Source organism: Desmodus rotundus, chromosome 12, assembly GCF_022682495.2.
Source record: "Desmodus rotundus isolate HL8 chromosome 12, HLdesRot8A.1, whole genome shotgun sequence".
Classification (NCBI taxonomy): domain Eukaryota; kingdom Metazoa; phylum Chordata; class Mammalia; order Chiroptera; family Phyllostomidae; genus Desmodus; species Desmodus rotundus.
The window spans coordinates 53,976,174-53,989,992 of NC_071398.1; the positions used below are offsets into that span (position 1 = coordinate 53,976,174).

Consider the following 13,819-nt stretch of genomic DNA (forward strand, 5'->3'; position numbering starts at 1 on the left):
AGTTGAGGTCCCGAACCCCTAAGTCTCCAGAGCACTGTTCGTCAAATAGAACTGCTTCCGTGCTGGGGGCATCGCATTCGCCACCAGGCCACGCGAGGGTCAGCTGCGGCCCGGGTGGCCCGGGTGTCCCAGCAACAGTGCAGCGTCCCAGCTCTGCCTGGAGATTGTCCAGGGTCGTCCACAAAGGTCCAGTGTGTTCTCCCAGCAACACTTGTTAAAATTCTCTTCATTCCTCTGGCGCTCACAGTACCCGCTCTCCCTGCCCCTGCAGCCTTGCGGGGCACTGTCTCTGCCCCTCCGCTCCCACCAGCGTGGCCCTGCAGGGGCCATTTCTTCCTCCCGCCCTCTTTCCTCACGTTTTCCTCTCTTTCTCCACCTGCCAGTAAGCCCTGACCTCCTTCCAAATGTGCATCGGGACAGGTGATACCGACACACTGCACTGGGTGATACGGAACACCGTCAGGATGTTCCGTACAGTTTGTACCTGGGGTGGTGAGCCCACACCACGGGGACCCCCAGGAAAGTTCATTGAAGGTGAACTCCCAGTCCCTTCAGGAGGGCAAGGGGAGGAAGAAGTGCGAACAGACTCAAGATACTCTTTCCTCTGTGGGTCTGAGGGAGGTGACACATGTAGATTCTGCCGCGTGTCCTTTCATGCCTGCCTCTCCAGGACGCAGGGTGGGGGGTGACAAGTGCCTGCCCCCCTCCTCTCCCCCAGTGCTGCGCAGACCCTCACGGTTAGCCCCACTGAGCTGGGATGAGAGGTCTAGTTAGGGAAGAAGGCGTGGGTCCCGACAAAGTCGGTGGCCCTCCTGACAGGAGAGAGGAAGACAAGGCCAAGTCTATACATATGATGTCACCTGGACTCAACTTGTGAGTGTTTCTCTTTAAGAGAGACTGGCATGAGGGCTGCGAGACAGCGTGGGGACAGCCAGGACAGCCAGGGGGCGAGGCTGCAGTCTGGGCGTATAGATGCTCACCTTCGTGGATACCAGGGACTTGGAGAGTGTGGGAAGTGCACGGAGAGCAGGCTGAGCACAGTGTCGGGCTTGCGGCCTCGGTCGGAGAGGAGGGCTAGAGGAGGGAGACCTGCTGGGTTGGTGCGGCCCCTACAGCAGGACGGGCTGCAGACTGACCCCAGTTCTTCTGCAGGCTGTGGGGTGGAATGTCGGGGGGAGGCCACAGAGAGTTCTGGGAGAGGAGGTGGCAGGACTCGTCCAGGGTGATGGAGCCCATCAAGACCCCCAGAGGAGGCCAGGAGGCAGGGACGGGAGACGGGAGGTGTCCCAGGGCTGCGGTTGTGGGGGCCATTAGACGTGGGGGGCAGTTAGATGTGGAGTGGCACACAGGTTCATGTTTGAGAATCAGTGGTGAGTCAGGCGAAGAGACAAGGAGGGGCAGGCGGAGCTTAGGAGAGGACTGGAAGCAGAGCTCTGGGGAGGGACGGAGTGGCCCATAGTCCCGAGGTCCCAGGAAGCACAGGTCTGTGAGGGACGGTCCAGGAAGCAGCGACAGGACCAAGGGGAGTCTGGGGGTGGCGGAGTCACCTGCCACAGAAAGGCCACCAGGGTGGAGGCTGGGACGGACCCACTGTGCTGGTCCTGGGGAAGCTGCGGTGGTGGGTTTCTCTAGGAGGGGAACGTGGCCCACTGTTTGGGGTTGGAAGGACAGCAGGCATCTGCGAGTGGTGGGGAAGGGAGGGGAAGAGTCGCCTGCTGATGGGCAGCCAGGTGGAGCAGGGGAAGGGGATTTGGGAGTGGCGGGCTGGAGCCCGAGTAGGGAGGCAGAGAGCCCGAGCAGGCAGGGGCTGCCTGGGCACAGAGAGGGCAGGGAGTGGCCCGAGGAGACGCTGGAGGCCCGGGGCCTGGGTGCAAGGACTTCGAGGTCACCGCCCAGAGCTGCGTCGCTCACTTGGCTGCTGATGGTGGTACAGGTTTTGGCCTTTGGGAGCCGCCTCCGTCGGTGGTTGTGTCCATCTGACGCAACATCATCCCGTTGTCTTTCCGGTGCTTTCTTGCTTTCTGGCACTACAGCAGGCCCTGGATTTGTGGGCTCAGCCGCTTGTCAGGATCCCAGGTTCCTGTGGTGGGAAAGCAGCATCAGAGACCTGGGTCTGGCCCGGGTCCCCTGCGCCTGGGCGCCCTGGTGCCAGCAGGGTGCTCGCCCATGCGTATGCACACCCACAACTGCTCGGCCTCTTGAGGTGAATCCTAGTGGGATGCTCGCTGCGTTTTAAAGACTAAAAACGAAAGGGAAAAGGGCGAATCCTCAAATGTGGAGTAAATGTGATGCTTCTTACCCTTCTCCCAGGTGGTTCCTGGAAACCCTGAAGTACCCCAAGTTCTCCAGGGCCAACGTCATCAACGGCGTGCTCATGACGGCCGTGTTCTTCCTGTCGCGGATCGCCACCATCCCATCCTTTTATGGCTTCATGTACTCGGTGGTCGGCACCGAGGCCTACGTGCGGCTCGGGCTGGTCCCCCAGTGCTCCTGGGTGGTCACGTGCTTGGTGCTGGATGTGATGAATGTCATGTGGATGGTCAAAATTTCCAGGGGCTGCCTCAAGGTCCTCTCGCTCCTCCGCGATGAGAAAGCCAGCGGCCACCTGCAGAACGGGAAGCTGGACTGAGGGGCCTGGGGAGCGGCCTCGTCCACCCACACGGCATCTGCCCTTGGGGTCTGTCCATGACACTGTCGTCCAGAGCCTCCAGGCCTCTTCCACCAATTCTTACCTTCAGAAAAGGGAAACTGAAACTCTGATTTCAATCCCAACGTCTGTCTTCTGATTTTCTTCTGCATTACAATGAGCATGCGCAAAGTCGTAATGGTTGAAACGAGAGGGTGTGAACCAGACTGTCAGCCGGCATCAGCGTCTCTCTCCGGAGGGGGCGGCACGCCCGGCACCCCACACCCTGGTTGCAGTGCTGCCAGCGGCGCCACCCGCTCTGAACTCGTGGCTAGGCCTCAGCACTATGCCGCACCGCGCTCCTTGCCTACGATGGCTGAGAAGGTTTAATTTCTAAATTGCTGCAATGTTCTTTGTTCTGAGGCTGTTACAGTGATGTGTTTTTCATTTAGATATGCTATTATCTGTTAATGATGAAGCCTTTTCCTTACTCGGGCATATTTAATTAGTTCAGCCATGGAAAATACTTCCTGCACTTTTAGGTTCTTCAGCCATCACTTTATTATTTCTGTGTTTAGCACGTTATCAAATTACTGCCTTTTTATTTTATAGCAAGGTTTAAGACAGATCTTGTAGAGCTCCTGAGCAGATGACCTCCTCCTCGGGAAACTGCGTGTTCTAGAAGGCTCCTGAGGCTTGGGGGAAGCCTGGGAAGGAGCTTTAACGCTGCCTCTCGGCTTCCCTGGCAGTTTTTCTATGAAAAACACATTCTTTCTGTTGGTAAAACATGCCCTGAGTTCAGAGCCCAACACCCTCGGTACCGAAGTCTTATGTAACATGTGTTTATCGTACTCCTAAGGTGGGCTTTGATTTGATGAGACCGACATGACAAAAAATCCGTAATTCATGTTTTAGTCAGAGCTTCTACTCACGCCTGCTTTAGTTAGCGCCTTCAGGGCTTGGAATTTCTGTTTCCTGAGGGACAGGCAAAAGCATGGTCATTTAGCCCAGGTATTCTGATTACCAAGACTGTTGTCCTCTGTGACAATCCGTGGCTGGGGCCTCTGGCTTCTTGTTTTCTTTTGCTTGTTTTCGCTTGGGTTCTGCCAACCCCGATGTAGAATCACAGCTGTTACGGCCTTTATGTTTTTCTCAAGGACTTGACCTTAATGACGGTCCTTACCAAAGAGAAACAAATTTAGTTTAACCGGTGGTGAGTGCTTGAATTTACCTGAACTCAAACCAAAAGATCCCTTTACTTCCTCATTTCGCCTCGTTTTCACGGTTCATGTCGGGAAGGTGAAGGGAGGCTGGCTGGATATTTCAAGACTTTTGATTGGATTTGATTCGATTTGATTGGGCTGCCCAATGCAGACAGAGCCTGCTGAAGTTTGAGAACTTTTAAAGAAGGTAATTGAAGCCTCAGCCAATGACCAAATGGTAAAATGAGATTGATTGGCGTCTCCTAGGTACCCTTATTTTGGAAAGACGTAATTAAAGTAATGTAAAAATATAGGCACCTGTTTTTAGAGCTACTGACACGACAGGTAATTTGTCCCTGAGCTGGCTGCCTCCCACACCGCAGGCGCTCACCAGTGAGTGTGGGCGGGTGTTTCCAGGGCCCGCAAAAGCAGCAACTTTGCCTTCTTCTTGTCCTGCTCTTTTGCAAGAAAATTGGCTTTTAGAAAGGAAGACATTTATATTAGAAAACTGTTTTGGAAATTAGTTCCTTTAGAAAGGGAGAAAACTTGACAGAAATATCTTTGACTCCGAATATTTCTGTAGTTACTGAACACAGATGTTCGGCCCGCCGTCAGTGAGGTTGAGTGGGTTCCCACGCAGCAGCTGTTTCGTGCTGAAAACTTCATTTTCACGCCCACGGCAGCCCCTCCAATTCCGACGGCCGCTCACTCTCCAAGTGTAGTTCCAATACAGATGTTTTGCATGAACGTTTGCTATGCCCCTGGCCAGCCATTGTTATTTCGGCCGGCTTCCTGACAGCCAGTCCCCCAGCCAGATTCGATGTCCAAAGTGGATTCTACGTATCTCTCCAGCCCACAGCCCTGCGGTGGGAAAGGTACTGTCCCAAGCCGGTCCAGTCAGAGCTTCGAGGGAGCGACGTGGCCGTCGGCACTTGCTGGCCGAGGCCCACGCGGTAAAGGCTCAGCACTGCCGAGCACTCCATTCACCAAACAAGGGATTTTTCGCGTATTGCGTGACAGACTTTTTGCTAGAATACTGCATCTGAAGTATTTTGACTATGTGGGTTAATTGCAATGATTCTACTTGGCATTCTGATTTTAACGACTTCTGTTCAAATATTTATAGAAAATAAAAGCAAATTGGTATAAATTTTTAAGCAACTCTATTTTTGGAGAAAAAGATTAGTCACAACCTGTAACTATGAAGATGCTCTTTGAATGTGTCGTCTAGAAAATAAAAATTCTCACAAAATGTTGACACGGAATGCAAATCAACTAAGCAGCCTGCAGCACCACGGACTCTGCATCAGGAAGCTTGCTGTGTTGGGGAGAATTGAGACATTATCAGCCTGAGTCTCTAGGGTTTGCATTCTTGGGTCTGGCATCTCTTTTAATAAGTATTTGCATTCACTGCAGACTCAGGAGGGAGTCGTTATGTACCAGTGCGCAGACATTATTAACTCCTGCTTAAATTGCGTTCCGCACCTTACAGGAAGTACGAGTGCAGTTCTTACTCCTCCGGGTTGACGTTATTTTCCGTGGCCTGGCCCTGGGCTGTGCACGGTGCCCGGAGACCAGCTGTCGGCTGACCTGACGAGACAGCTTGGGCTTGGGCGTGGGTCACGCTGTTGGTTATCACGCATTCGGAAACAGTCTTCTCACAGAGAAACACGGGGGAAATGTGTTGTCATATTCCTGTTTGCCGTTTCATGTCTAAGGGAAACGAACATGCCCCCAAAGCCGCGATGACAGTAGATGCTTGCCCAGGTTTCAGGGTCTGGGTCCCTCTGAACTCCAGAAGCTAAACGTCCCTGTGCATCGACTGGACGTGGTCCGGTGGTGAAGTCACGGGAAAGGCCACGCGGTTGCTGATGTCCTTGGTCACGCTTAGCGGAAGGCTGCGCGTTGACGTGTTTTGGATCCCGAAGAGGCACTCGAGTGGCCTGTCGGACCGTGGCGCGGTGTGTCTGCTCAGGGCCTGGCCAGCAGGGCAGGGACGCCCTCCTGTGTCAGAGGCCATGGCCCACAGACCTTCCCAGCCTTAACCACACCTGGCCGATGACAGGCCCTTGGAAGCTGCTGGAGGTGAGTCCTGGCAGGAAACCTGACGTGTGAGGACAAAGCAGCTGGGGGCCCCTGGGACTGAGAGCCCCGGTGCCCCTCTCTCCATCTTGGGGTCATCCCCCCAGCACTCCTGCCCCCACCTCAGCTGCTAATGCCCCAACCACGGCATCAGCGCCTCCCTGCCTGCCAGTCGCCCACACCTTTCTGTGTCAACTTTTGAGGCCTTCCCCTACCCGTAAGCTTCCTTGGTCTCCTGTTCTTTCATGGAAAATAAAAAAAGCGTTGCAGGAAGTTTAAGCAGCGATCAGACAGCCCCTAATTTATTAAGAGGCTATAGGAAGCCATTTAGCACTTAGTGATGCTCGTTTCCAGCAGGAAGCAGAGCTAATAATGCGACGGTTTTATGGAGACACCGAGGTAGCTTCTCTTTCTTCTTCAACTGGTTTGGCCACACGAGTGTCACGACACGCTTCAGCTGGGGAGCCGCCGCAGGCATGTCATTACCCAGGTGGCCCTCCTGAGACCCTAAGACGCAGGGTCCGTGTTATGGGGGCGCGAGGAGGCCAGGCTGGTGGGCGGCAGCACTGGAGGGCCCTGCTCTTCGTCCAACTTACTCACGGTCACATGTCTCCTAAAACAAGTTTGCCGGCAAAGTCGGGGTTTCTGAGGAACAACACCCAGGGAGTTGAGCCCAGGTCCTTCTGGCCCAGCCCCCAAACTGCCTCTTTGATGGGGGTCGTCCCTGCACTGGAAGGTATTTTGGACAGTGGTGAGGAAGGGCGGGCAGGCAGCCGCTGGGGGTTCAGTGGGAAAAGTTTACACGAATGTCCTCGGCGAAGCCGGTAGTTGTGACATCAGTCCCTATACTTCAGACCAAAGCCAAGGAGGACTATTTATTAATCTCAAAGACACGAAGATGATACCTCTGGCTGAAAACTCTTTCATGTCACCTGTGCGTTAATTTTTTTATGTCTTTATGTAATTCTGCAATTAAGTGTGCATTAAGGCATTTGCTATGTCTTGGGTAATGGAGCCTAAAAATATCACCAAATAAAATGTGCTATATATATATATTTTCATTTCTTGCTCGGTTGGCTTCTGGTTTGATATGTCTACTTTTTACTAACGGGATTTTTGCACAGATAAAGACTCTTACTAACTTGTAACTAGAATCAGTTACGAAATTTTGGGGGTAATTATTAGAATTTGTAATAATTTTAGATGTAGATTTCATTTGAAAACGTTACTTGAAAACTGTAGTAAATGCAATAGCTAGAGTGGTAGAGACACTTTTCCTCCTGAGACTATATTACTTTAATATTTAATTGTCATAAGGATGTTGGAAGTCTTTCAGAATAAATTTTACATTTTTGAGGCCATGCCTTCTCATTTATTTCCAGAAGGCTGAAGATTTTTTGCTCTCTTTACCAAAACATGAGCCTTGGTAATTTAGAAATTGGCGTTACTCAGACTTATGAGCACTTAAAACAACAACTTGGCATTTATTTTGGTTTGTGTTTGATGTGGCGGGATGAATAAAGATCTTTAGGTAATTCCCTTAATACTTTGCAATGTTTGTGTCTGTTGGTACATGTGCCACCTTAAAGCACATGCAAGTTCAAAGCAATAATCTGCATGTTAGACAAGGTCCGTATATCCTTGTCACGGCAACTTCAGTTACTGCTCATACTAAGGATGTGTATAAAATCAACATCCTATATATAAATCACCCCTCTGCCCAACCACACTAATATGGTGCAAAGCTTTGTATTTTGTGAAAACAATAAAATAAAATCACAATTATTTAGTGCAAAAGTTTGAGTCTGCCTGGTGCACGTTTTGATAGTAATTAATGACGGATGGATGATAAAAGGTGCTTTCCTCAAATCCAATGATCTGTCCTCGCACCTGAATCCGGAAGGTAACATTTGCCTTTCACCAGGCTTGGGGCCTGTTTGCCCGCGTCCTTCCTGGCGCGTCCTGGTCCGTGCCCTCCCGGCCCTGAGGCCTCAGCCTTGGACCACAGGCCGGCGCACATCCCAGCGGCGCCCACGCGTGGAAGGGATGGTGCTGTCTGACCAACCGGCCCTCGGGGATCAAGGAAAACCCTGACAGCCCTGTCTCCTCCCGTCCCTGCCTGGGGCTCTCGGGCGGCCTCTGCTGGTTTCTGCCCAGCGTCTCCGCTGCGCTCCTGCCCTCGGGTCACCGCAGTCTGGGCTCAGGCGCTGGTCCCGAACCCGCGGCGGTGGGAAGCCGCGCAGCCACCGAGCGGCCTGGAGCTGGTAGGCATCAGCAAAGTCTGGGCGGTGGGCCGAGTTTGGGAACCGACTGAGGGCTGAGTGCGACCCGCAGAGGAATGGGTGGGGCTAGGCGTTGAAACCCCAGGCCCCACTGCCAGGCTCCAGGGCGCAGGGGACTTGGCGAGAGGCCTCTGGGTGGCCCCTCCCAGGACGAGCTCTGGCGCCCCACCCTGTTGGGGGGCCTGGCACGTGCACACTATTGGGGACACAGTAAACTGGCGTCTCTGCCCGTCTGGTCCAGCGACTGGTGAGCGGCCCGTGTTTAGGGCGCTTGGGCCTCTGCCCCTCCGAGCGCCTCGGTGGCCACGTTGTCCTGCCTGGGCCGTCTGGTCGTGTGACCACGCCAGCGTGAGACTCCAAGCGCAGAGCTGGCGCAGTGGGGCCCTGGGCGGGCGGCAGCGGCAGGGGGTGGCGGCCGCGTTCTCTCATGGATACCATGCTGGAAGAGACGGGAATTTGGGAAGAACGACACAGAGCCGCAAGGAGAAGGGACTTCAGGGACAGGAAAAATCAGGTAAGACCGCGCTGTGTATACGAACGCATTGCATGTTGGGTGACGTACATACCTGGTATAGGAATGTTTGTCTTTTCTGTATTAAAATTCAATAGACGCATCATTCAGTGGGTGCCTCCCTGTCTGCATCCGCGTGTGGCTGTGGTGTGAGTGTGTGCAGGTCTGCGTGTGTTTCGCCTGCTGCCCAGGCCAGGCTCTTCCCAGAGGCAGTACTGGGCGGCGGCCTGGTTGGAGCCGGGTCCTGCTGGGCAGCCTGGGCTGTGGGACAGTGGCCTGGCCTGGGCCAGTGACCCCAAACCCGGCTCTGCCGACCATGACGCTTCCTGGGGTGACGCGCGCAGGATCGCCACGACAGCGTTGGATGGAATGATCCGTTTTCAGGGGTCGTGTGACACAGGCAGGAAGGACGAGCGAGTGGATGCTGCAGGGACGGCGGGCTGAGCGACTCGTGCTGAAAGAGCCAGGCTCCGGGGAGCCCCCGATGACCGCGAGGAAGCGCCGCCCTCTCCCCGTCTCTGATTCCTTCTTTGTAAAATGATGTTTGAAGGTCTCGGAGGTTCCGACTCTCCCACCCGGCTCCTGAGAGCGTGGATTTGAAACAAGAGCAGGCCCCTTGCCCTGATGGGCTGTTCTTGTTTCAAATCCTCGCCCAGGCAGGCGCTGTCCCTTTGCTGGCCTTTTTTCATCTGAGAAGTGGGTGAGTGGAAGGCCCCTTTCCTTTCAAATCCCAGCATTCTGTGGTCGTGGTAATTCTAATCCGGGTTGGGAAATAGCCCCGAATTCCTGCCAGACAGCAATTCTGGAGTTTTTGTGCCCTGGCCGGTTGGCACAGTTGATTAGAGCATCGTCTGGGATGCTCTAAGATCAGGGTTTCTATCCCCGGTCAGGGCATATGCAGGAATCAACCAACGAACGCATGAATAGGCGGAGTAACAAATCAGTGTTTTTATCTCCCCCACCTCCTTCCCACTCTCTCCCTTCCTCTGTCTCTCTACGGTCAGTACATGGGGCATTGGTTTCAACTGTGTACGTGTTTGGAGGCGGCCGAAGCTGTCACTCTGTGACTGCGTGCCCTTGGATAAGGCCCCTTGTTTCTGTCTCTGTCTGTCCTGCAAGAGGAGATGGTATCTCTTGCAGACTATGGACCTCGCCAAAAAGGCTGACTGCTTCAACACTATTAGGGGAGGGAGATAAGTTTTAATGAGGTACTTTCCCACCATATCTGAGGCCAAGTGGATTTTTGAAATACTCTCCCGAGCCTTAACCTTTGGAAGATGCAAACATCCAATTAGGGAACCCATTTTCTTTCTTCCTTTTCCTTCCTTCCTTCCTTCCTTCCTTCCTTCCTTCCTTCCTTCCTTCCTTCCTTCCTTCCTTCCTCTCCCTCTCCCTCTCCCTCTCCCTCTCTCTCTCTGTCTCCCTCTCTCTCTCTCCTGATTTTGAGAGCACATTTATTAAAGCCAGACACAGTGAAACAAGGAGGCTTAGGACAGAAGGCAGCGCCTTGGCAGGCCTGCTTTGGTTCTTTAGAAACGTCACAGGAAAGGAGTGAGCCTAATGTAGACTCTTAAAATTAAAAAGATTTTTAAATGTTAATTTTATTTCCACCATAGAAATAAAGCCTGCTTACTGTAATGAAAGAGCCAGAAATGTGATCGGTGATCTGGCCACACAAAAATGACTGTGGTTCATTTTCTAATGTTTCCTTATTGCAGCTTTTTCTATGCATGTTTTTGGTCCTCGCCTAAGCTTTTAAGGCAGTAATTGTTTAGGACTGGAGTTCTCTCAGCAGTTCAGAGATAGTTGGTGGACTTGGAAACAGTGCCGGCGATGATCACTGGTACTCACCAAGCAGCTTGGTTTTTGTGACGAGAAGGTGGTTGTAAAGGGGACCCCACTGTTTAGCCCACTGTTTCTCCTGCTTTAAGAATCCGTACTCGTGATCCCGCGCTTTCCCACCAGTTTCGGCTCTGGGCCTAGATTTGGACAGAGGCCCCTGTTCGCCACCTGGAACGGCCCTGTCGGCCTCTGCACTGCTGAGGAAGTGAGCCAGCCGGCTGGAATTCCGGCTGCGCCAGAAGCAGTGTTTTGTTGTGACCAGTCAAAGGTGTAAATGTACTCAGGCTCTGAATGATGACGGTCATCTGCCTCTGTTGCACATGATGAAATCCCACACGATTCCCCGGGGAAGCCACGTCAGTCGTGTCTGGAGGACAGTGGACACGGCTTCTTGACTTTTGAGATGTAAAAATGTAAAAAATATGTGCATCTGAGAACTGACCTGCGAATGGCTGATGGCCCTCATCAGGGCCCTCACTTAGAAAAACAACTATAAAATTAAAATAGTGAGCTCGTTTAATGCATTAAAAATACTCGAATAACCACTCTATGGTCTGCATACAATGAGGTGTACTTACATCAACCACATTCTATTTTTTTTTTGCATCAACGGACAACGGTAGGCTGAACTTCTAGGCTACAAACAACTCGCCTTCGTGAAGGGTGGGGCGGTTTTCTTCGGTTCTATTAATGTCCCCTCACAGAGACAAGTTGGTGCCTTTTGATGATACTTGAAACCTGCAGCTTTTTCTTGCCAAGATTTGTTGTTACAACATAAAAATCCAGCAGTAGCAAGGCTAACAGATTTTTGATTTCAGTTTCCAAGCTGAGGGCACACTCAGCTCAAATTCCGGAAGAAAAAAGGAGGCATAAAAAGCTATGATGAATGTACGAACCTGTCTTTCCCCCAGCTCTCTTTAAGAAGCCCACTGAGATGTACTTCACATGACACACACACACAGGTCTTAACAGTTCTGTCAAACAGCGTCAACTCGTGACCACCAGGCCAGGCAAGAAAGAGAGTATTTCTCTGCGACCAAAAGTCCCCTGCCCCCGCCCCCCCAAGGAACCGCCCCTGCCTTCTTCAACACGGTCTGGTCTTTTAGTTTCAGTCACGAGTCCCCAACACATTGAAGTATCAGAAAAATGACAGAAAAAGGAAAAAAACCCACTTCTTAAGTGATCACGAATTACACAGTCATATGGAAAAATCCAAGTCTCATAATGTCTTCATTTTAATTGCTGTGGCTATGTGGATATCTATCACTACTCTTCCTTCAAGTGACTTTGTCATTTTTTTAATGGTACACATTGACCTGAATACTAAATACAACATAGTACCCTAGTCACACATTCCGGTGGAAACGTGATATATTTCTAACCAGGCCAGGTCAGGCCCCGGGTCGGGTCCCATTTCAGCTTGGGACGTAAGCACCATGGGGCCTGACCTGCACATGACTTCCTGTAACTCGTGTGTGTCCACTGTCACAACTTAAAATCCGGGCTTCTTTGTGCACAGCAGAGTGGAGTAGAGTGGCAACAGTGGGCAACTACTGCTCGAATGCAAAAAGTTCCTGTAAAGGTGACGACAATATATCACATGTATTATGTAACTGTTACGTTATTCATTACACATTTGTATATTACCCTCCTTTGGCTCTCGTGATGAAACTGTGGGGCTCCGCCGGCAGCGATCTAATATTCTCTGCTCGTTCTCCTTTGTCTTCATCAATCTGCATGTGCCTCAGGTGATAATCTTGCTCCATACTGATGGGCATCTGCATGCTCTGGCTGGCAAAGCCAGCGGGACCGGGGCAAAGGGAACACAGGCTGCTGCCGCAGACACCAGTACCGCGTCCTCGAGCGGTCTGTGTTCTCACCTGTGCCAACCAAAGACGGGGGTCTCTGAGGCGCAGGGTATGCCGCTATCATCTCTGGGTCTCCCACTCAGCTCCCAGAGCCGCGCCAAGGTCAGCACACCAAGGTCAACACAGGAACCCTTCAGACAAGACCTGCAGCCAGCTTCTTGGAGTTCAGGTTCATTGAGCAAGTTGGCATTTAGTGCCTCTTCTGTTCTCTCTTCTTAGTGGTGCTTGAGGGCGTTTTTACTTTTCTCACGGTCTTTATATGATAATTGTCCCCACGACACCCCGCTCAGCTCAGTGTTAGGCTTCTCGGCTTTTTCTGGCAGGCCACACTTCACCCTCCTAATACCCTTACAGCTGTGTGTGCTCGATGCTACGCTCCAGTGGGGTTGGGCTTAAGATTTCAGAACAGAGTTGAGAGCTTAATTCTACATCCTACTCTCGATAAAGCCAGTGGAAGTGTTTTCCCCGAAGTGTTAAAAAAGCTGTCTTCTGGGCTGAGTGGTTGTAACCGCAGGTGAGAGATTTAAAAACGTCCCCTCCTTAGGGTCTTGGGGAAGCAACCATTTAGAAAAGCTGTCTGTGTACATAATATTGTTCTAGCAAATCATATACTGTTGCCAGCGGGGAGTGGTGTGGATGGGCTGGGGAGAGAGACAGAGAGAGATCGTGTTCCCTGTAGAATTCACCACATGTTTAGACGTTCGTTCGACATTTAAACATGGAGGATTTTCGGTCGCCCATGAATACAAGAAAATACATTACATGAGGGCGAGCTTTAGGTATTTGACACGGAGCTGCCATTTCCAAGGCGGGAGAAACATCAGGCTGGCTCTGACGGTCACGCTTCCCCACGTCAGGGAGCAGAGCCTTGCTTCGGGGGCTTCGGGGCCCTAGCCTAGCGCCGACTGAAAAGATATCGGCATCCACGTCTTTTGCTTGAACCTGCTGCATGGAGTGTGAGAAGCAGGGGAGCAAACCCACGGAGCCAGGGAGAGCTAGAAGCAGCCTACTGAGGAGAAAATGGGGAAGAGGTGGGTGCACTTGTACTTGTTTCCCGGACAGCCTTGCTCTCCCTGTCTGTGCCGTTTCACGCCTGTCACTTCTACTGAATTTGGGAAACGAAAAGTAAGGTATGAACAACCGAATTTTTTACAGATTATACTTCATAAGTCAGTCAAGTTCCTAAATCCATATTTTCCTGCCATTTTAATTCTAACATCGGGCTCCCAAGTAAAACAAAATAACCTGGTGCTATTTTAAATAGAAAACGTATTCTTGTGTTCACCAAAGTGTTTAGCAGCTAATTGGGAACCTCTTTGCTGCTGTTTTGGACATAACTCAAAGGAGTTTAAACAAAACTTGCTGTTGAACAAACTGGCCGCATCAGAGATAACTGAGTTGGAACA

At 51.8% G+C, this 13,819-nt stretch overlaps 1 protein-coding gene across 10 annotated transcripts in view; it reads left to right on the plus strand.

The window, feature by feature from the left end:
• The window catches only part of TLCD4 (TLC domain containing 4), a 59,252-nt gene extending 51,557 nt beyond the window's left edge, over positions 1–7,695 (plus strand). For all 10 annotated transcript variants that reach the window (XM_045203371.3, XM_024570094.4, XM_045203372.3 and 7 more), the window contains one exon: positions 2,311–7,695. In XM_045203371.3, coding sequence (XP_045059306.1) covers positions 2,311–2,629 — 319 coding nt within the window. In that variant the 3' untranslated portion in view covers positions 2,630–7,695. The remainder of the gene's footprint in view (positions 1–2,310) is intronic.
• The last annotated feature ends 6,124 nt before the right edge of the window (positions 7,696–13,819 follow it).